Genomic DNA, 23033 nt, shown 5'->3' with positions numbered 1-23033 from the left:
TTGATTGTTGCTTTCCCATATTATGTTTCACTAAGCCAACGCTTCCTTCATGTTGAGCTGCTCAGAGTGAAATGTCCAGCCCATCCAAAATCTGTCCTCAAAATACAGAGTCCGCTGAGGGAGCAGATGTGACTGTTGGTTATTGATTCTGTCCTCAAGTAGAGGATTTCTGAGAAGGCCATGTGGAGATTCCACAATAAAATCCTCCCTTGAGTTTGTCAGAGAAGGAAAATTTGGAATATTCTATCACTTTTAAAATGAATAAGAGGAACACCTTTCTATTTGTTAAAATGGCGAGGCACATTATTCTTGGATAATGTATGTCTGAGCCTCTTAGAGAGGAGGTCTGAGAGAAGCGAGTCTCAGCCTCCCATTCTTTTCCTTTTGTTCTCAGCAGCATCAGGACAGAGCCAACAGGGGAAAGGAAGGTGGAACCTGGAAAGGTAAGGTTGTGTGTATTTGACCGAGTTATTCAATGGTAACCCTTCCTGTTACTTCTGCGAGGCCCCAGGTCCATGTTCTCAGAGGATGTCAGTTGTTAGATGCCGTCTCTCTGGGAAAAGAGAGCCCTCTGAGGAAGGGTACTAGGAAGATATTAAGCAATGAGACCCTTCTCGGGGTCTCCGTTCTGCCCATGTCTGGGCAGGAAGCAGTGACTGACTGGGCACTGGGTATTCCCCAGAAGGTGGCCAGGTTAAATGTCCACAAATGTCCACACGTTGGTTTGGAGTCAGCACCTCTGTCTCCTGACTGTATCAGCACTTTGACTTCCTGGGTGCTCAGCTTCCTCTTTGAAGTAACCACTCATGTCTGACCTTCACCAGATGGTGATTTTGACCAGCAATTGTGGTAATGTACTTCATAAATGAAACCATATAGATGTGAACCTTGTTAATATTACAGATGACCATTTGACCTTGTCAGCTGGTATGGGCCACCAGAGTTTAATAACCCAGGTGTCTTCCCTATAGGGACTCCAGTATGATCCCTGTGCTCCTATCTTCCCTACGTATCACCCAATATCCTGGTTTCCCAGGTTTGGAGAGCTACCTAAAGAGAAACAGAAGAGTGAAGGAAGCTGAATTCTACTCTGAAAAGGTGATGAATCTTTCCGTTTGTTTCCTGGCCCCTTTGGAAAGCGTGCTCTATACGTTTCAGGGATTCAGTGTGTCCTGCCATGGTCATGTGAGGTCGTAGCCATGGTAAAGGGATGTGAGTGATGGCCTTGGGAGGAGGCCACAGAGGGTATTGTGAAGTCATGGGTGGGGTGAGGTGAGGGGCAACAGGCTTCAGGCGGCCCCACCCTGCAGATGGGTAGGCTCCCCTTTCCTTGACCTTGTTGTGAACGCAGGTTTTGGCCTCCTGTCTCCTGCAGCCCACAGGGTAGCACCGTGGTACCATCCACATTTATCAGCTGTGTATCCCAACGCCTCCTGTGAGATGTGCCATGCAACAACTGCAGAAGTCAGGCCACTGCTGTCCTGGGAGTCCCCGAAGATGCTGCTCCCTCCACAGGTGTGTTCACTGCGCTGGCTTCCATGAGACAATCTTCACCCACTCTGCCCTCTGCACTCCCAGGAAGCCCTCCAGGAGAATTACCAGCCTCCTGTATGAGCCTTCTTCACCTCCACCCTCCATTTTCTCTTCTGACCTGAGGACCCCTTATGTGACTTACCTTCACCCTCACCACTCAGTCACTCTCTGCTCCCAATGCCTGTCCCTCCCTTGGATTCCACATTCCCAGGGGACATTCTGCACTTGCCTTTCTTCCTCTCCCACCGTGTGACACTCAGGGAGCAGATGTTGTTCTCTAATCAGAGGGGACTTTTTCTCTGAACACTTTCCAGGGATTTTGATCTCTGCCTTTCCAGAGATGTCAATCTCTTACCAAGTTTATCCCAGAAAATGGTCCCACTGATTCAAATGTTGATCATCAGGAACCAACAGCCTGTCTGCTTCACCACCACCAGATGGCACTTTAGGTGCGACTCAACCTGAACAGGTTTCCCTCTAAGGAAGCTTGTTCTGGAGACATTCTCCCCAGATGGTGCTGATGAGCTGCCACTACGTCCCAGCAATCAGAGGCACTAACCTTCCAAGCAGTGTCAGAATGCTCCTGCAGGAGCCGGAAACATCTGTGGTGTTTCTTCCCCTTCGTATTCTAAGGCTTTATTTGTTGGAGACCCTGTAGCCAACCTGGTAACATCTGTTTCTCTCTCCTTGCACAAGTCTGATTTTCTGGCCTTCTGAAGTGACAAGTTTAAAACAGTGATTTCATAATATGGAAGGAAAAGAAAAAGAAAACAGGTTCTTTCCCAAAGCAACTTAGGCCAGACTCCCAACTACCAACCTTTGCTATGTATAATGTGGACATTTTTGCCCTAATTTTTGAGGGATAAACACGAATGCACATCATATGTGGGTAGTAGGACTTGGGAGTGGGGTTGTGCAATGGGCCTCCAGGAGCTGTTTTACTTTTCCTCTTGGGCCTACTGAGTTTTGGGGGCTCCAGTCCAGGAGAACACCATATTTCCCTGGGAGTTAGCCAGCGTGGCCTCCACCTAGTGGCATGACCAAGGGAGGGAGCTGTGGTGGGGCTGGCGTGGCAGGCCCTGGCCTTGTGGGGTGGAATCTATGGCCCATGGTGTTCCTGTGCAGAGTGGGTTGGGAGCTCTGCAAAGAGAGGATGCAGTGGCCTCTTCAGAGATGTTTTGGAGCTCTGCCCAGGTGGGTTTGGGAGACCTGCGCAGGCCTCAGAAACCATCATGGCTGCCCTTGGGCTGAGCATTTCTGAAGGACCTGACCCGGTGGCCACATGTGTGGGAAACTTGTGTGCGGGCCCTGAAGTGGTGAGGAGGGAATGGCTCCCGTGAGCATGGGAAAGGGGCAGCCTTCACAGAGAGTGTGGCTGCAGAAGGGTGGTACAATCTGCATGTTTACAGAGGAATGCTAGCCCTCCCCTCGTTTGTCTTTTGGCCAAGAGTTGAGTTGTGTTTTCCAGAATGTTTGGGGCAAAAACGTGGGTGCACAGTATACATGGCAAAAAATGGTCAATTTTTCATGGACCGTGTTAGTATCAATAGCCAACAAGCATGGCTCAGCAGATTCCCTTCCTTTGTGAACCAGCAAAGGGAAACCAGAAGATCTGCACGTGGACAGCAGCTCCTGTGTCCTAAGAACTTTGAGGATGACATAGAGCAAAATACATGCAGCTCTCCTGTCACTGCAGGTCGAGTCCCTGCCGTTTGTGGTATTTGTCACAGGTGACTGGTCCTCAAAATCTGTGTTCTTCAATCTCAAATACCTTCATAGCTAAAGATCCCCAGTAATTAACCATCTCCAGACTCTCTCCATGTGTCAAGCACTGCCCAGGCTCCATTCCTTAAACTTCACTCAGTTTCAGTCTCAGGCACAATTTCAATTCCTGCTCCCAGTCCTGTCACCTGTTTCCCTATCCAAGATTAGGTTCTGGGGAGCATGTTTTCAAAAACCCCAGAAGAGGCATAGTGTGTTATGCCATCTGACATTTCCCACCTGATCTGGAATGTGTCACAGAAAGAACAGCAATTATGTTGGGGTTATACTCTGTAATCAAGAAATCCCTGGAAGACTTTTGTACTCCAGTTCCCAACATTCCCCAGCCCATCCTCCAAGGTTGTATTCCAACCCCCATCCTTCTGGAGATTTTTCTCTCAGCACTGAGCTTCTGAAGAAAACAGGGCAGCATCATCACAAGAGAATTTTGGATTCAGTCAAACTGGTAGCTTTCAAGAGAGATGCTGAGAAATGCTTCACTTAACAAGGATACTCAGAAGAATCAGGAATTTTTGCCTGAGGAATAGCCAAAAAGATCATCTGCTGAGTGATCTAGAGGGGTCTTTAGATAAGGATCTGGGTCTAACTCCCTGAAAGGCCTAGAAAATCAGGGAATAATTCAAGGCCCTCAAGAGTGAGCCTAGGTCTGAAACAACTGAACAGGTGGGAACACCAAATTCTGAAGGTGGGATCTCCAAGCCCCCGTGCAAAAGAAGCTCTAAAGCTAGTCATTTAGAACAGTTTGGGACAACAAATTCAGTTACCACCTTGGATTATCCCCACCTGCCTCCTTACCTGTGGCCAAAAGAAGGACAAAAGGATCCCTAAGACAATCTCCGTTTTATGCCAAGCATGAGCCAACAGAGAACTTACAGTTAAGAATGGCAGGCAGACTCTTCTGTGCCCCCCTCATGGAAGCGTAGACAAGATGCATGAGGACGTGCCTAGGAGCACATGTCTTCGCCCTCCCTGTCACTGAAGGGATGGCCTCCTACTGAACATCACATTAGAAAGTAAATGCTTCCTTGCTGTAAGTGTATTTCTCAATGCCAAATAATACAGAAGGGGCAAGGTGATTCTCTGGAAAGGGCAGCCCCCAATTTTGTCAGGACCGTTCCCCACCCATGGCCAACTGAGACTGTGACCCATCCATCACCCCATGCAGGTTGAAGTTGACCAGGCACCTGCAGGCCACATTGCACTGCTGAGATTGCAAGGTCTCTCTGCTTCCTGCATTTCCTGAGAGGAAATTCAATCCCCTAAAATAAGACTCAAGAGATTCTTCCCAATAAATGTTCTCCTAAGAGTCATGTCTTTTCTCTGTCCTGATTTGGGGGCATAGGTTTTGGGGAATCTGGAGTGTATGCTTAGTTAGAATGGTAGGAGTTAGTTCACTTCTTCCTATTGGCTTATTTTGGCCACCAAGTGTTGACCAGTGTACTGGAGCTCTTGTTAAGGAGTGGATATTGTGTCCCCCACACCCTCTTCTCTGTCTGAGGATGGTTGAGAAGATGGGCTGCTTCCCATCTGTTGGCCTGCATGGAATGACATTGCAGCTCACACCTTCTCTCTCGTCACCTGTTTATTTCCTTACAGCAGTGGCTCTCAACCTGTGGGTCGCAACCCACAGGATCTGTATTAAAGGCTGTATTGCATTTCGAACGTTGAGAACCACTGTTGTAGAGGATTAAACAAGATAGCTCTTCCATACATGTAGAGCAGGACAGAGATATGTATATATTACAGAAAAAAGTGGTTTAATCATGTCTCAGAAAACGTTGTCAGTGAGCAGAGGATCACACAGGTGGGTGAGGGTGGGTGGGAGTGGTTGAGGGCTTCTTGCTGTGATGGATACTGGGCTGATTGAAGGAGGATCTGAAGAACAGGGTAGTTAGTGCTAAAGAACCTGTTATGTGGGGCATGATCGTGTGCTGTGGAAGCACACAGGTACTTGGACCTTAATGGTGTGGTTTCTTGACTGGAAAGTGAGGAACAGAAAATTCTCACAGGCTTAATTGATAACTGGGTCCCGAATGTGGCTACTATTTGGATGGATAAGGTGCATGTTATCCTGGAGGAAGGTGAGGTAAAGAGAGCGTTGCTTGTGAGGAGATTGCCAATAAAAAAAGTTTATGCGGGTTGGGAAGAGGGAGCCAGGAGACATATATCATTCTAAGAGAAAAAGAGATTCAGGGTAGAGGAAGCCAAATAGTTAAGTGGATAAATAGGGATCGTCTTTAACACTGTTGTGCTAATGTTGTTTAATTGCCAAATGCTGCTTTTTGCAGCTTATTCATTTTGCGTCTACCTGCTCTGTGACCTGACAGTGATTTGCAGCCTCTAAACCTGTGTTTTGTGCCAGGTAGCCAGCCCAGTTCTACTACTGTCATCCCTCCTAGTCTAAAGTCCATGGCCATGCACACTTCCAGCTAAACCTCGACCCTACAACAAGCTGCCCATATTTTCACTCACTGTTTCTGAATAGCCAAGGGATAGTGAAGAACTCACACAAGGCAGGGGCTGTAATTCATGATGCTGCGTTTCATTTGGACGCTAAACAATCTTCAGTGGTCCTGTCTTTCCTGTTACCCATGGCAGTGCATCCAAACCTTTGCCACTCTTTACAAACTCACCACAGAACTCTCAGTAAACTCCCCTAGTAACATGCGTGTCACTTCCTCCTTCACAGAGAAATTTAAACCCAGAGGGAGTATTCAATATTTTCCCTTGGACATCATTTTCAGGTACCTTCCTCCTTTCTGTTCTTTTTCTCTCAAGACACAGAAGCAAAGTGCACCTCCGCCCAACATGCCCTTATCCTTACGTTCTACTGTCTTCATAGTCATATTGGTCATTGAATCTTTCAACTGCTGCCTTTTATCTCCAATATCTGGCTCAACACCAGCTCTTTCCCATTAACTGACACATTATCATCTCTTTAGTCTTTCGATGAATCCTTCTCCATCTTGTACCCAGTTCTACCTATGATGGAATTTCTATCTTCTTTTCTAAGCCAGACTTCTTTATAGAGATGTCTGGTTACTGGACCCAAAGGTATAATTGTTATATGCAAATATGATTCTGTTAATGTCTTTATTTTATTTCAAAATAATACGAGGCTACAAATTTTTAGATTAAATTGTTCTCAGTTCCAAGGTAAAGTTTGAGTCATGAAAGAATCCCTCATGCCTTTTGACCTTTAGGTGAGATGCCCACATACCCTCCCTCCTACTGTCAATCATCCTCCCCTCTTCCTCCTCCTCCCCACCTCCGTACTAAACTATATTTGTGTTTATTGTTCATTTCAACGTGTAATTGTTTATAAATTTGTTCACATTAGTATTGCATACATTGGATATTCATTTTTCCAGTCTTGCAATACTTTACTAAGAAGAATGTATTTCAATTCCATCATAAGAGAATTCTCAAAGATCTAAAAATTGACCTTCCTTATAATCTCTCAATTCCATTACTAGGTGTCTACCTAGAAGAACAAACATCATTTTGCTACAAAGACATTTGCACCAGAATGTTTATTGCAGCTCTATTTCTAATTGTCTGTCTCTTGAAAATCACTCCCTCTCTCTCCATCACCTAACACATGATGTCCAAGCTCTTCTTCATGGAGAAAACCTCAAAGTCAGAGTTCAGACAGTGGTGGGAATCGTCAGGGGAAAATGTGTGACATAAACTTATCAGGATCTGAGTATACAAGCAAAGAGGAATCAACCTTGGAAGAAGGTTAGGTTAAGAACTTTGTGCTATGTTCATCAGGTACTAAGAATTACTATAGCAGATGTAGGTCATACTAATCTTTCGTGACAATTGACATAAGCAATCTTTTATGTGATGTAAACCTAGATATTTGGGTATTTAAGTTAACAGACTGAACAATACCATAATACTTTGAGGGCAACCACAAGGTGAAAAGTGTTAAAAACTATAAGAAAAGTAGCACTACAAAAACAAGTGGTTGTTCTAATCAATGAGGAAACCACAAAAGTAGAACCAGAGGAGAGAGGTTTCTGAACAACAGTATGAAGCAGTGATTGTAATGATCATTAATAAATTATTTTTGAAAAAAGTTCAAAGCACAGTAAGTATATATTTTTTGAAAATTCTCCTTTTTAATCAGCATAATTTAAGTGCACAATGGAAGTTTAACTATAGTTTCAAGTGTGACATGAGGTAGAAAATTTGCAAAACACTGGTATGGAACATAGAGATACACAGTAGTGGATGCCAAGAGGTTGTCAGGGAAAAGATAATTTTTGCTAAAATCCTGGAGAAAGAGGGCAATAGATCCTTCCACTGCAGGAAGAGGGCCCTGTAGTTCCATCAACATGAATGCTAGAGGTGCATTAAGAGACACTGGGCATGAGTGTGATGGTGCTGGTGAGTTTTTCGGAGACAGAAGTGCCAAATCCTTCGCCTTGGCATCAGAGACAGAAGCTAAAGCAAAAGAGGTGCTCCCTGAATGCTTTGAGGCTTCCTGGTAGTAAAGCTGATCAGTGCTTTGACAAATAACATTTTTCTGATGGGGCTCATCAGGATGCACCATCCACTGTGGGAGGGGAAGATGCATTTGTAGCTCCTGTCTAAGATGCTGTACTTGTGTAAGTGCACGTTTACACACATGCACACACACACACACACACACACACAGACTTCCGAAGGTGGAGTGACCTTTGAACTGGCTAATCAGAAAACCCCCTTGCCAATCCTCTTCGAATGGACAAGATTCCAGTAAAAAGCATTATCAGAAGGGGATGGTCCTCTCTCTGTCCCTCTCGCTTTCTCTGTCTCTCTGTCTCTTTCTCTGTCTCTCTCTCTCTTTCTCTGTCTCTCTGTCTCTTTCTCTACCTTTTTGCCATCTGGTCTTGACAACTTGTGTACTAGAGTCAGGACAATGTATGACTCTAAATTTTGCCACTAGCTTTTGGTATGAGTTTAGGTAACTCAATTCACCATTTCTTCATCTCATAAATGGTATAATAATTCTAATTACCTTTTGGAGGTGTTGTGAGGATCAAAGCAGATGGAGCATATAGTGCAGCTGTTGGATATCTATCCCTTAATGTCCCTGTCAGAAAGGATCTATTTTCCAATGTGTATAGCCCCCAGAGGCTTTCAGAAAGGTTCCTGGCCCTTGGACTTTACTCTATGTCCAAAAAGAGAAGTATTCAGCTAGCTGGTCTAGCCCCCGCTAGCAATTTTTCTGGAGGCAGCACCCTGGATAACAGATCCCCAGTCCCTATTTCTGAGGCAGCAGAAACAGGACTCACATGTTTTAGAAGGAAGAACCCCAAGCTTCCCAGCTCTGGGACAGAGGTGATGAAGAAGCTTTGCTGGGTGGAGATTGAGCATGAGGAGTCTACTGTCTTCCCCGTGAAGCAGGGTGTGACACAGCATAGTGACAATGTGAAATCATTCAGCAGTTTATAAAGCATCCTGAAACGTGGCTCCCCAAAGTCTTCATTCAGGCCAAAGTCAGAGTTATTGTTGAGAATAGACATATCCCTTCACTGTGTCCTGAGGTGACACCGTGCCTCACGGATAACACTTCCTAGAAGGACATGTGAGTGGTGAGAATTAGTCCTGGAGAGCTTCTCCAGGGTTCACGAGCTTCTCCAGGGTTAACCCCTCCCCCATGCCTTTGTAAATAGTGCCTTTATTAAACTTTACTTATATTAACCTTTGCTAATTCTGTTTCCTGTGAGGATTCTTGTGATAAATGGTATCTTGAGTGGATGCAGGAATCAAACCCTCAAAAATGGAATTATGGAATTGGGTGAGTTTAACATTTAATATGGCAGGAATCCTCTCCTTCCCCAGAGAATGGCTCAACAGTGATCCATGAAATGCAGTGATATTCAGAAGATCACCAGTGGTGGTTGAGGATAAAGTGGGGGTCATGGCACAGCAATGGGAGATCCAGGGTCTGTGGCAATTAGGATTTGTCAAGACAATAGTGGTATAAAGGTTCTAGTATGAACTGGTTTCTTCTGCAGGCCCTGGAAATCAGCATAGGGGAAGGAGATATTGAAGCCAACAAGCACACACGTGGAAAATCAGAAAACCTCCAGGGCCATTTGAAAGGGTCAATGTTTTCTTTGTAGAGCAGATGAGGATGAAAAGCAAGTCATGGGACTGATGGTGAGGATGTCGAATCGTAACCCCACTTTGGTGCTGGATCCTCCAGGGATCATCCCTACATCAAGCTGAGATGGGGAAGATGTAGGCCACTGCAGGGAGGAATGGAATGTTTGAGCACTCACACTCAATGCCAATATCTTTCAAACCCCTGTCTCCCTGGCCCCCATCTTCCCGGAAGTTCCTTTGCTGTGTTAGGGAATCTCACACTCAGTGTTAGAAGAAAAGCCTTCCAGTGACAGCAGCTCAGTGCTCATAAGCTGAGGTGAATCTCCTCACATCCCACCCTGACATCCCCTCATTGCCTGTCTAGGCCCCTGAGTTAGTTCTCAGCATCGCACAGATGGGGCGGTACCTGCTTCGGGAGAAGAGAGCCTATATACAGAAGGAACTGCAGGGTGTTTTCAATTTACATCAGCAGGAATAGAAGAGCATGTTTAGGAGTGAATTCTGAGGATGTGTAGTAGATTTTTATATTTGGTGTTCCTCAGCATCCATTGTGAATATAGGCCCAACCTTCTCATACCGGAAGCAGGACACAGTTACCCTTGACTCTGTTTCTCTTCTCAAGCTCCTCCCAGCTCTTCAGTGTGGTTGGTCCAGATATCTGTTCTATACAATCCTCTGTGGGTGATTACCTCCGTCTGGGACATGTTGACTCCATCACTCTGACTCACTCCTGTGACCCTGACATCCCATATGGCCTGTGCAGATGTGCACAGTGACCATCTCTTAGTCATGCTGTGACCCGCTGGGATGTGCACCTCCTGCTCTAAGCCCATCTGTTAGAGCTCCCCATGGGAAACCTGCTTAAGTAATGTCCTGGACACCCGTAAAGGCCTAAGCCCATCTCTCTCCTGCTCACCTCCTGGCTGTGCATACTGTCCCTGTGACCTTCCTATTGTCCCTAACTGCTTCCCCTCTTCCTTCATGGGCCTACAAGTCATAAACTTCTGTCATTTCATGTTTTCCACATTGTTTGTGTTGCCCCCTCTGTGTCTCACTTGGCTGGTAGCCCTGCCCTAACTTTTTTTTTACAGTGAGAACAGACCTCTTTATTAATATGTTGAGATAAACTACGGACACTGAAAGACAAAATTGCATCATAATTCATTCTGCAGAACATTCATTAAAAATGAAAAGCGTTCTCTTTGACAGAATTCTCACACAGAAATTTATCTGTCTGAAATAACATTAAATATTTTACAAATTTTAAACCTAGTTTATACTCCTGAATTCACTATAGGTAAGTAAACTCTTCTTTACCAGTTTCACTTCATTTAATTTATACAAGGCTTCCATCAAAATTCTATCACATCTCGAAAGCTACCTGCAGCTTTTCAAAATACAAAGTAAACTAAGTGGAAAATCCTGTGAAGCAATCTAAAAACCACACTAAAAGAAAGCAAAGTACGTAAGAAGCATTTCTGAGTACAAATAAATTTAAAAACATATACGCAAAAGGCCTATATGCCTCTGTGCCCACTTTCTGAGATGGTGCAGAGACAGAATTCTTACTGAGCACAGTCAGGCTGAAACCGAGGCTGAACCCTAAATAGGCCGATAAAGCCTGGGTACTTTGGAGGTAAAAGTCCAGTACTCAGAAACTGGCTACGGGGACTGGCACCTGCAGACACATCACCATAAGTCTTTTGGAATCTCCACACTGTGCTTTTTGTAAGACAAGGTCTCTACCTCCAGATGGTCCGGACTTCAGAGGACGGGTAAACAAGCAGCCGACTCCCCTGCAGCTGGTACGTACCGGTTTGTGGGCATTTGGCTAACAGCATGTTTTTCTTTACTACTCTATGCGGTATTATAGAAGTTTTAGAAGAATGTGTAGCAGTAACGGTTTTATCGGTAGACATGCGCACTAAGGGAAAGTTAATTTAGTTTTGCGTTGTAACCTTAAAGTCACTGCGTAATTTTAGATTAATAGTGTGTATGTGCAGGATGTGCCAGACCGGCTATAAAAACTGGTCAGAAATAAAAAAAAGTTGCTATTTGCCATCAGAACTTTTAGCCCTCTCTATCTCAAAACATTTCAAAAAGCAGGCCTAACCTCTCAGTCACTGACCAGCCATTCGGCATTAACACAACACAAACATCCTTTATGTGTGCTTCTCCTCATTGGTACAGTCCTACGATTCAACAGCAATCCATTTTGAAACTAATCTGAAACCCTCCAATGTCATGAAAAATCTCTATCATTTTCATGGTGCACTTAAATGGCAAAGTAGAATATCAGATTGGAATGTGCAGAACCTGGTGCCAAAGTGAATGAGAATTACCTTCATGCCAGGTGTCATCCGCCATGCAGTTACTAGACGTCTTGGCAACCAGTCATCGCAATTTTTAATAACTTATCAAACTAAGGCATTTTAAGAAATACTTCTTACCCGTGTATATTTCCAGATTTCTAGATATTGAAAGATAAAATTCATATATATTTAAAAAGTAGGCCTTTCAATAAGAATCTACATCAGTCATGGAAAAGATGAACAGAAAAAATTCACACCAATGAAATTCATTGAACTAATTTTCAAAGTTAGAAATAAAAATACCCAATGTTAATGAAAGCACTGCTCTGTGCAAACACAGTGTGGTATATAGGAAACAATCACACATTTGAGGTATTAGCTGGAAAAAAATTATATATATACACCTATACATGGACTTATCCACAGGATATTCACAAATCTATTGGCCCCAACACCAGCAGATAATCAAATTAAATGAAGAGGAATCACATATCAACAGGAAAGAGTTACACATAGAAAGTTTACAAAATTGTGGTATATAATTCTTAATATAAGGAGTATGATTTTAATTAATATTTTGTGGAAAAATGTTTCCATTCATAGGAAAATATTTAATAGTAATGAAACTAAAAAGGAAGCCTGAATTCTAAGATGGTGCCTGACAGATTATGAGAGAAATGTGCAAGAATTCCTTAAAAAGCATCATTCTATCTATTTTTTCTTTATAATTGAAAATTAGAATTTAAGAACATTTTAGAAGCTACTGCCAGACTACTCTGTTTTCCACTGGCTTATAGAGAAGTTTATGGATTTTTTACTAGGCAGTAATCCAACATGGCCAATAGACAAGGTTTTCAGCTATGTAGTGAAGATTAAAACTCAGATTTATTATTCCATTTCATTAGTTTTTCTGTTTACATAAGAAAAAAATTATGAACTTCCTTTCAGTTTACTTCGCTCAGTATGAAGATGGATAGTGATATGGGTCGTACTGAACCCAAGCTTCGAATGGGAATGGGGAAGCTAAGTAAAGGCACGAATTTTCTTCTTTTAAACACTTGGTCCTCTGACATAAAACTTGTTTAACTGGAAAGATGGTTCATTTGGTCCTAACATCAAGAAATATTTCACTGCCTTAACACGGGTGAGAGATTTTTTTTTAATGAAATATGTTGGAATACATTAAATAACATGAGCATGTCACGTGTCTGTATTTTTTAAATTACAAGTGGAAATCCAAAGATTAATCATTTTAGTAACTATTTTACATACTAGTATAAATGAAGATTAAATAGAAAGAAAATGAAGCATAAAAGTGCGATTAAAGTGAAAGGCTGGCATTCCACCTTCCTGCTCCTGTGAACACCTGAGCGGACAGAAAAGCAGAGTAGTTGATTGCAATGGCATATATAGGCCTTAAGGACATCACTTTTCTTCACCAAATCTTTGTAAATCATAAATAAGCATGTGGTGATTATGAAACAAATACGTACTTAAGCATTCAAGTGTAATCTGTTTCCAACATGTATATTATTTTCACTTCCTCAATTGATACTAAATGGACGTTTTTCATTGCTGAGAATTCAGTTTTCTTATTTGATTAAAGTAAATTCTGACACTTAGAAATGACTAAATGACTAGCACTAATCTATTCAGGAACTAAGGAATCAAAAGGAGAAAAGGTACTGTTTCTTTTCCCCACAAACCCTCAGAAGGACAATAATGTTTGTATACACATATGTGTGTATATAAAAAAGAGATAAAAATGTAAAGCATTAATAAATATAACTCTGCCAAACTTATACCAGTTAGACAAACCAGTAAAACAAAACTCAAAATGCCAGTTAGAGAAACTAGTAAAACAAAACTCAAAAGACGGAGGATTTATAGGTGCTGATTAAAATGATGCAAAGAAATTGCTACACTCATGGAGCTAAAAATAAGATGGAAAATATTGATATTTTTATTAAAAAGAGTAGTAAACATGAACATTTTACATCTCAAGATATCTACTCTTCTTACTTGGTAACGTTAACCCAAAGTTCTTAGACATTTGTTAGTCCTGTACACCAGGATATAGGTGACATTAAGGACTCAATCTTTACTTAACATTTTTGTGCCTTGTGTGGTCAGGCACTCAACCAGTTGCTTTCCATAGTCGTTTGCAAATTTTATTTATTAATCATGATTTCCCTAGCATTTTATGAAATGTAACAGAATTCAGCACTGCAAATGACACATGATACTTTATGATATACACTTTATATTACTTTACATGGAAACAAACTTCACTGATCCCCTTAAAGGTGGAATTAAGGAAAAAAGAACCTAGGCAACAGAAAGGTAAGATGGCATAATTATCAAGGATAGTAATGTAAATTTCTCATTAAAACTGGAAAAATAAATAGTTGAAATTTTCATTTAAATTTTTATGAAGTTTCTGATATATATGAACTTTCAAAATTTATTAGAATGCTATGCTGTTTTTTTAAAAATCTTACTGTACAAATTCAAGAAAATATTTAAAATTGGCTTTTCTTTTCAACACTGCTATTTTCTCTTAAAGATCAGATTTCCATAAAAAAGTTGGTTAAGGTGTCCAGTTTTCCTAATATAGCATGTTGCTTAGTTTAACCTCCTAATTCAATCAGGAATTTTTACTGATTTACCTGGAAAAGGGGTTCCAAGAGAGCATTTTTAAGAGATCATTTCAGCAGTTTTATTCAACAAATGGCATAAATTAACTAAATTCAGAGAAAACTCTTTAAACAGAAGGAAAAGGCACTACTTAGCATTGTCTTGCTACCAAAAATCCACCAAAGATATGTTCATGTTCCATTAACTGAGTATGAAGTAAAATCATTAAAATATTACAATTGTTAAACATAGAAGACAAGAAATCCAAACTTTTACATCCGATACATACGCAAAAAAACCTTCAATTTCTAGCTTGTTTTTTCTAGTTTTATCACGGATTTAATTACAAGGAGCTTATTCCCATAGGATTAATAAAGTTATTCAATGATGAATAGATTTTTAACTCAGAATTTTTTTTTTTTTTTTTGTAGAGACAGAGTCTCACTGTACCGCCCTCGGTAGAGTGCCGTGGCGTCACACGGCTCACAGCAACCTCTAACTCTTGGGCTTATGCGATTCTCTTGCCTCAGCCTCCCGAGCAGCTGGGACTACAGGCACCCGCCACAACGCCCGGCTATTTTTTTTTGTTGCAGTTTGGCCGGGGCCGGGTTTGAACCTGCCACCCTCGGCATATGGGGCCGGCGCCCTACTCACTGAGCCACAGGCGCCGCCCTTAACTCAGAATTTTTAAGGACGACTTGCTTTAAATCACTCTTCTACCTGCTGCCGTATTTCTGGTTACTGTTGCATGTGGCCAAACAGATCCTGCTCTGATCCCGTAAGTGCACTGTAATCTACTTATATGTTTGAAAGTTGGCGTAGGGTTAAAGGTACAAAGCTGTATTTTAGTAATAATTCTTATTACTTACTTATAAAAAGAATCCATTTACTTTTGGATTCTGTTTAAGTGATGACTAACAAACTGCAATTTCCTTGGGGAGAAATATAGGTGGTCCTCTATAAAGAATACATTTTAGCAGCCTTCAAAGAAATATACATGAACATTTGGGAGCCTGTTAATTACTGAAGTTGCAAATGGCATAACTGCAATTTACTGTTGAAGACTCTTTTAATTTCATATGTATAGCCATTCCCTCATTTTTCTCTTAAAATTTACCGGGATAGCTTTTTATTTCTATGCATGTATATGTATGGCAATTCATAAAACTAAATAGTAAACTGATACTCTACACCAGTTCATTTATCTCAATATATATTTTGGAATATAATGGCAATAATAAAAACATCAATTCTCTCTAAGCTGATAATGCTATAAGATTTTATATAAACTTAAACAGTTCTTTTATTTTTGAAAAAGTTTCATGGTTTAAACTCCATATATTTGACACTTTGTCAAGAAAAATGTGATTGTGTCATGTAACATTTATTCCATCAATTTAAACTGAAGTGTCTCATGGAGCTAAACATTAAAGAAATTAAATGAAAAGGCAATAATATTTATGTACACAAAATGATCATTCCATTAATATTTACATGACAAAGGAAACATGGAGAATCACTAAAACTGGAAATTGCTACAGTTGTGACAATCTTCTCTCCAGACATTTTTAGTTAGGAATCATATAAGCTTGGAAAATGAAAATAATTGCAGAAGCATAACTAAAATACTAATTTTAGTTTTCAATTCTTACTATTTAAAGGAGCCAGTGGGTTATAAACCATCCAAGATTCGGGAACTAACAGCTCAGATTAGTTTTTCATATCAAATCTGTTTCTTCATCTCTCATGATGATACTAAACTTACAGAAAAAACAAAAAAGGTATACATAAAAATTCCAGTTCATTCTCTTTTATAAGAACTGGTCAGCCGCTCTAATTCCTTACAGTTGTCCATGCTCAAGGCGTCTGCCTTCCTTCGGAGAAGATCACCACGGTACACTTTTGCTGTATACTGCGTATTTTGTTTTTTGTTGTCTTTCTTTCCAGCAATTATTTCAAATATTAGTCACATAATCTTCTACTACACTCTTTTCTACCTTTTTTTATCTTAACAATTTTATTTTTGTTCTTTTAAATTTATTTGCCATGTTCTTTACTTCTATGCCTGTCTCCATTGCTATCTGTTCCTCTAACTTAAAGGGAATGTATCAATAGTTTTTTAGTATCATTATTAAATCATAGCTGGGTACATTAATGAAATCATGGGGTACAGTGCGCTGGTTTTATATACAATTTAAATATTTTCATCACACTGTAGATTTTTGTAGAGACAGAGTCTCACTGTACCGCCCTCGGTAGAGTGCCTGTGGCTCAGTGAGTAGGGCGCCGGCCTCATATGCCGAGGGTGGCAGGTTCAAACCCGGCCCCGGCCAAACTGCAACAAAAAAAAATAGCCGGGCGTTGTAGTCCCAGCTACAACGAGGGCGCCTGTAGTCCCAGCTGCTCGGGAGGCTGAGGCAAGAGAATCGCGTAAGCCCAAGAGTTAGCCTTCCTGGCATTTTCTTAATTATTGTGTAAACATGTTTATATTCTACATTTAGTAAGTTTCACATGTACCTTATAAGATGCACTGTAGGTGTGGTCCCACCAATGACCCTCCCACCACCCATCCCCCACCCTTCCCTCCCCTCCCTTTCTCTTTTCCCCTTTCCCCATATTCTTAGGCAATAATTGGATTATAGCTTTCATATGAAAGCTATAAATTAGTTTCATACTAGGGATGAGTACATGGATACTTGAGCAATTGGATACTTTTACTGCCACTCTTGAGATACTTTGCTAAGAACAATATGTTCCAGCTCTATCCATGTAAACATGGAAGAGGTAAAGTCTCCATCCTTCTTTAAGGCTGCATAATATTCCGTGGTGTACCTTCTGTAATAACATTCCTTTATATTCATTTTTAAAGTCCTTATTGACATAATAAACAACACCCCAATTTTCTGTCTACATTTTAATGGTTGGCCCTGGTCCAGATCTGGGATATAAGGAATAATGAGGATTAGAGACCATCAATTGGCTTAATAATGACAAGAGGATTAATACAATAATGGGCATCAGCTGGATAAACATAGAAAACCCTCCACCTCTTCTTTCTTCCTCTCTTTCATGGCCACTATGTTGATGTTGACGTTGTTAATGGCAGTAACCAGCCCGTCCATTTCAAAATGAATGTACACTACCTGAAGAAAATCCACCAGGAAAAAATATATTAAACAAGTCTTCTGAAGTTCTATCAGCTTGACAACCTCTATGGAAATTAAATCTCCCATTGTTTGGGTGATTCTAAGCTTGTTCTTCATTGCCTGTGAGGTCGTATTGTTTTCGTTGTTCTGGATTGCTTAAAACAGCATAAGAGTTTCCAATCTTTTAAAAAGCATCTATTGCTCCAGGTTGATGGTTTTTGTCTGGATGAAACTTCAAAGCAAGCTTTCAATAAGCTTTTTTTCAAATCTACATCACCAGCATCTTTCTAACTCCAAGTACTTCATAGGAATTTTTACAATTGTTTATGCCGAGAACTCCGTCTATTTGGTCTTTGGTATAGCCTTTTCCACCTTCACCACTACCAGATGTGCTGTCCTTTGTACAATTAGGCTTGCTTTGATCACCACTTCCCGTTGGGTTTTCCGCAAGGAGCGCTATTTCCAGCTGTGCTTCCATTTTTCATAATTATTTCCAACAGTGCGCGGCCGAGGGCAGTGGGCGGAGCTTCCCGGCCTCGGCAGGAAGCGCTGGGCCTTCTCGCTGTGCCGAGGTTCGGGGCCTCCCGGAGCGATCTGGACACGTTTCTCCGCCTCATCCCGGTTCCCCTCCATGGCCTGAGGCTTCTTCTGTTACCTCAGGTAGCGGCTACAAGCGGCCGAAGCCGTCCGGCAGAGAGGAAAGGCCGCAAGGGCGGGGGCGAGCAGCAGCGAGCGAGGAGGAGCGCAGGGGACGCGGGCGGCTCCGCCTCCTCACGGCGGCCTCCCCGCCCCGGGCCAGCCGCTTCCCTCCCCCTGGACCGCGCTCCGGGCCGGCGTCCGAGCCCACCCTCCTGTCCATAGGCAGCAACCTCCGCCGGAGAGCTGACGGTGGCGGACGGCTGCCGGTCATGGGAGGACTTCGGTGGAGCCCGGGCCCCAGACCTCCGGGCACGACTCTGGTGGACAGGACCGGGGAGAGTCCTGCCCTAAGTTTTATCCTGGATAAGGCTCTCCTAGAGAGTGTAAGTTATCTGTTCTTTTCATTTTTTTTTTTTTTTAATTTTCAAAGATTATTTCTGCAAAGTCAATCAACAAGTGTTGGAAGGAAAAAGTGTAAAAGTTATTCTTGCATATTTGGGGAGAGTGGTTTTCTTGACAGGAATAAACTTAACACAAGGCAGAGCCACAAGGGCCTCTGCCAATATAAATAAGTTTCCTGTGAGAGTCATACTGGTTACACTCAGATAAGTAGGCGTTGTTCCTTGCACCCAAAATAAAGAAGTTCCCCATGAAAGACACATTGTAAATGTCCATGACTTAATCCCTCATAGCTGTAGCCAGGAAGGGCTAGAGCTTGTAGCCAATCTCCTGAGAGTCACAAGGCTAAAGAAGAGAAGATTATAAAAGTTGTAAAATGAAGTGGGATAAAACATAAGGCCATCAGTACAAATTTATTTACATGGGTGTACTCGCCCATGAATCTGGGATTTCTTATGTAAGGTTAAGTGCTCCGGATAAGCAACAATAGTCAGTTAGACCTGCTGATTTTAACCTGGATTCAGGGCTGACCTCTGTAAATGAGTTCCAGGTATTAGAACTCCTCTTGTATTCTGTGACCAAAGGACACCAAGGAGAAATGGAAATATTATAAGAACTTATGTGCATATTTTCCACTCCCTTTAACTATAACCCCCAGCTTAGGAGAGCTTGAGCAAAGCACCCTGCAGTCAACGCATCAAGAAAGAATTAAAGATTATCTTGGAAAACTTTCATGGTGTCCATGTCTGTAGGCCAGAGACAGTGGGGTGGTTGTAACAAAAGAATAACTAACAGAACCGGAATTTGGTGACCAATGTGGTTTTTTTTCTGTGAAGTAGTCTGTTTTAGAAAATCAATTTACCACATTACCAAAATAAAGGAGAAAATCTAATCTCAATGGAGGTAGAAAAGACACTTGATAAAATTAAGTGATCATTCATGACAAAAATGCTCAGCAAATTACAAAATAAAAAGAAACTTTCTTAATCTGATAAAGAGTATCCTCAAAAATCCTTCAGCTAATTCATTCTTAATGGTAAAACATTGAACACTTTCTTCCTGGGGTCAGAAACAGAAACACCACTTCAATTTGACCTTTTTTCTTCACATTTCCAGAAGGTATGAAAAATAAGTTAGAGGTGGGGGAAAGGAAAAGCAGAGAGAGGGAAGGAAGGAGGTGGCTGGGGTCTTGGTGTGTGCCACACCTTTGGGGGGCAAGAGATGATTGTGAGAGAGACTTTACCTAACAAATGCAATCAGTGTAAACTGGTTTCTTGTACCCTCAATGAATCCTCAACATTAAATAAAAAGAAAAAGAAGTTAGAGGTATTAATATTGGAAAAGGAAAGAATAATTGAAAGTGTTATTAATTACAAAGGACATAATTGTGTGCCCTGAGGAATCTGCAAGTAAAGTGCAAGAATTAAGTGAATCTGAAAAACTTGTCTTTATGTAGACTAGTTAAAAATTGTATTTATAATTATCAATTACATACACTTTAAAAATGAGATAAAAGAAATAAAACTAGCATAAAACATTAAACATTCAGGTAAGATGTAATGAAAGATGTAAAGATTTTTCATAATGAAAACCAAAAAAGGAAAAAATGCAGAGAGAAGTTTAACTCTAAAGAATGGAGAGATATAGGGAATTTATAAATTGAGTAAACATACTCAATTGTACAGTGTCATTTATTACTCGATTGAACTATGGAGTCAATGAAACCCAATCAAAAGCTCAAATCTTTGCGTGGAAGAGCAGAGTTGGTAAACTCATACTACCAGATTTGTATAATTAAAGTTAAGATTTTTCATTTAATGTAGTGTGGTATTAATGGTATGAATTAAAGCAGTGTGAACTAATAGAACAGCACTCCAGAATTCAGTCCCATCTCCACTCAATGTATTGAATTAATGATAAAACTTTCATGACAATTTAGTGGAGGAAAAAAAGTAAAATAATTGAACATCTGTAGGGAAAAAAACATCTTTTTCTAACATTGTACTGAACACACACACACACAAAAAACCTAAGATGGTTCATAGAGCTAAATATAAAAGGTAAAATATAATACTTCCCAAAGAAATCATAAGATACTATCTTCATGACCTTGAGGTATATGCAGATACTCATCTCCATCACTCTGGGATTGGCCACTGGTGTCTTGTTTAGTTCATTTGGAGAGATCGTGTTTTCTTGGATGTTCTAGATACTTGTGGATGTCTGTTGGTATCTGGGTTTTGAAGAGTTAGGTATTAATTCTAATCTTTGCAGTCTGGGCATTTGTACCCATTCTTTGGTACCCATGGTTTTTGGTAGGCCGAGGGATTTGAGTGTTGCGATCTAAGTCTTTGGTCAGTGCAGTCACGTCAGCACTAGTGAGCGCACTAAGACTAGTAACACCATGACTCCTACCGCCTACTGGTGGTACCGCCTTGGTGGACCTCAGTAAGGCAGGGAGAATTCCATGGATTACCATCTCACTCTCTTCCTTCACTTTCCACAAAATAAGTGTCTCATTCTCCATGCTGGGGTGCCAGGAGCTGGGGGAGCGATGATATAAGCCCTTCCCATAGCCACCCCACTGCTCTGGTCACACCAGACTATGTAGCCTGGCTACTGCTGGTGTTTGTTCAAGGCCCAAGTGCTCTTTCATCAGCAGGTAGTGAATCCTGCCAGGGCTGGTTCCTTCCCTTCAGGGAAGCACGTTCCCTTCTGGTCCAGGGTTAAGTCTAGTAATGAAATCTAGGAGCTAAGGCCTGCAACCAGGGACTTTAGGCATCTGTGTGGTACTTTATTTTATAGTGTGACAAAGTTCCCTTTACGCTTCCCTTTCCTTTTCCAAAGTGGAAGTAGCTTCTTCCTGAGCTGCACTTCCTGGAGTTGAGGTAGGGGTGATGTGAGCACTCCCTTGGCCACCACAGCTGGTTTTCCAGCTACACACACCCCAGGTCCACTGGATTGAAGCTCAGAACAGCACTAAGACTTTCCTAAGGTCCACAGTCCTTGTGGCCTGAGTATCTTTTACATTTTTTGCTGGCCTCAGGCCACTTTCTTGAGCTGGTGATGGAGCTAGCTGGAGCTCAAGTTCCCACTGCAGGGGTGAAAGATTCCCTTCTGGGGCTCGTCTGTATGCTCCCTTCATGGGTGCCAGCAGGATTCTGCCCCGTGCTGTTTCTCTGTGACAGGGTGGCCCTGAGTTCAAATACGCAGTCCTTCAGTTCTCTGTCCTCCTTTCTCCAAGCACATAGATTCTCTCACCACACAGTGCCAGCCTGACACCTCTGGAGGTAGGAGACATGTGAGGTTTTGTGGCCTGAGAAAATCATTTTTCTTACCTTCTTAGGTGACTTTTTACATATTATGATGGTAAAAGTAGGTACTGTGATTACTTGTCTGATGTTTGGTTCTTATAAAGGTGTTTTTCCGTGTGCATAGTTATTCAATTTGGTGTTCTTGCAGAGGGACAATCCCTGGAGGGGTCTATTTGGCCATCTTGCTCCACCTCTCAACTGTGGCAAGATTTTTACACAAGACATACCTACACAAACACACACAATAACCAATTATAGACTGTAGCTTATCAAAATGCAGAACTTTATTCAACAAAATCCATTATAAGGAGAGTTAAAAGACAAGCCACAAAATGAGAGGTGATCATGGGGATACATCTAAAAAACAAGGACCTCATCTCCTATTATACCTGTATACTCAGATAAATAGATATACAACTATATCTATTCACATCTATGATGTAAATAAACTGCAAATTTTATTTCGTATTTAATTATTAGAATTTTTTTCGTTTAGGGTATTATACGGGAAGTTGCTATGAAAGGTTTTTACATGTCTTTTGGTAGTCACTCACTCAATTCTCTTGGGTATACAACTAGGATTAGAAATGCTCTGTTAAAGGGTACAGAGATACCAACAATTTTCCAAAATGGTTGTGCTAACATAAATTCCCACCAGCAATGTATGAGATTTCCAGTTACTCTGCGTTCTTGTCAACTCTTAGTATTGTCTGTGTTTTCATTTTAGCTATCTGAGCAGTATGTAGTGGTACTTATTGTAATTTTAATTTGCTGTTTCCTGATGATTAATAAGGTTGAGCATCTTATCTTTGCACAATCTTGTTTATTATTTGGATCTCATCTTTTATGATGCATTATTTAAATCTTTCGTCCATTTTAAAATCAGTTGTTTATTTTGGAAAATGTCTCTCAGTTTGAATTTTCTCCAGCTTTATTGATGTATACATGACAAAAATTGTATGTATGTAGGGTATATAACTTGATATTTTGACATATGCCCTCATTGTGAAAGAATCACCCCAATGCAGTTAATTAACATGTCCATTCATGTGGTTAGCATTTTCATTTCTACTTTTGTGTGTGTCTAATACAAACAACAATATTTGGTTTTTCATGTAATTTTGTACTTTGTGTCTCAGTTAATATACTGACAAAATTTAAATATTCTC

General features: G+C 41.2%; 1 protein-coding gene and 1 pseudogene across 5 annotated transcripts in view; one reads left to right on the top strand and one right to left on the bottom strand.

The window, feature by feature from the left end:
• The first annotated feature begins 350 nt into the window (after nt 1-350).
• LOC128571265 (spermatogenesis-associated protein 31D1-like) overlaps nt 351-23033 on the top strand; it is a 37864-nt gene continuing 15181 nt past the window's right edge. For 4 of the 5 annotated variants that reach the window (XR_008375718.1, XM_053571014.1, XM_053571013.1 and 1 more), the window contains exon 1: nt 18400-18534. Coding sequence is in view for 3 of the 5 variants with exons in the window: in XM_053571014.1 (XP_053426989.1) it covers nt 18421-18534 (114 nt within the window). In the remaining 2 variants the exon portion in view is untranslated. Of the gene's footprint in view, nt 444-18399; nt 18535-23033 lie in introns of those variants that run through there. The other variant, XR_008375719.1, reaches the window with a different exon arrangement.
• Nucleotides 15964-18154, bottom strand: LOC128571264 (dnaJ homolog subfamily B member 14-like; annotated as a pseudogene).

The sequence above is a fragment of the Nycticebus coucang genome, chromosome 18 (genome assembly GCF_027406575.1).
Source record: "Nycticebus coucang isolate mNycCou1 chromosome 18, mNycCou1.pri, whole genome shotgun sequence".
Classification (NCBI taxonomy): domain Eukaryota; kingdom Metazoa; phylum Chordata; class Mammalia; order Primates; family Lorisidae; genus Nycticebus; species Nycticebus coucang.
Note: the sequence above shows the minus strand (reverse complement) of the source record. Positions and strands in the feature narration are given on the sequence as shown.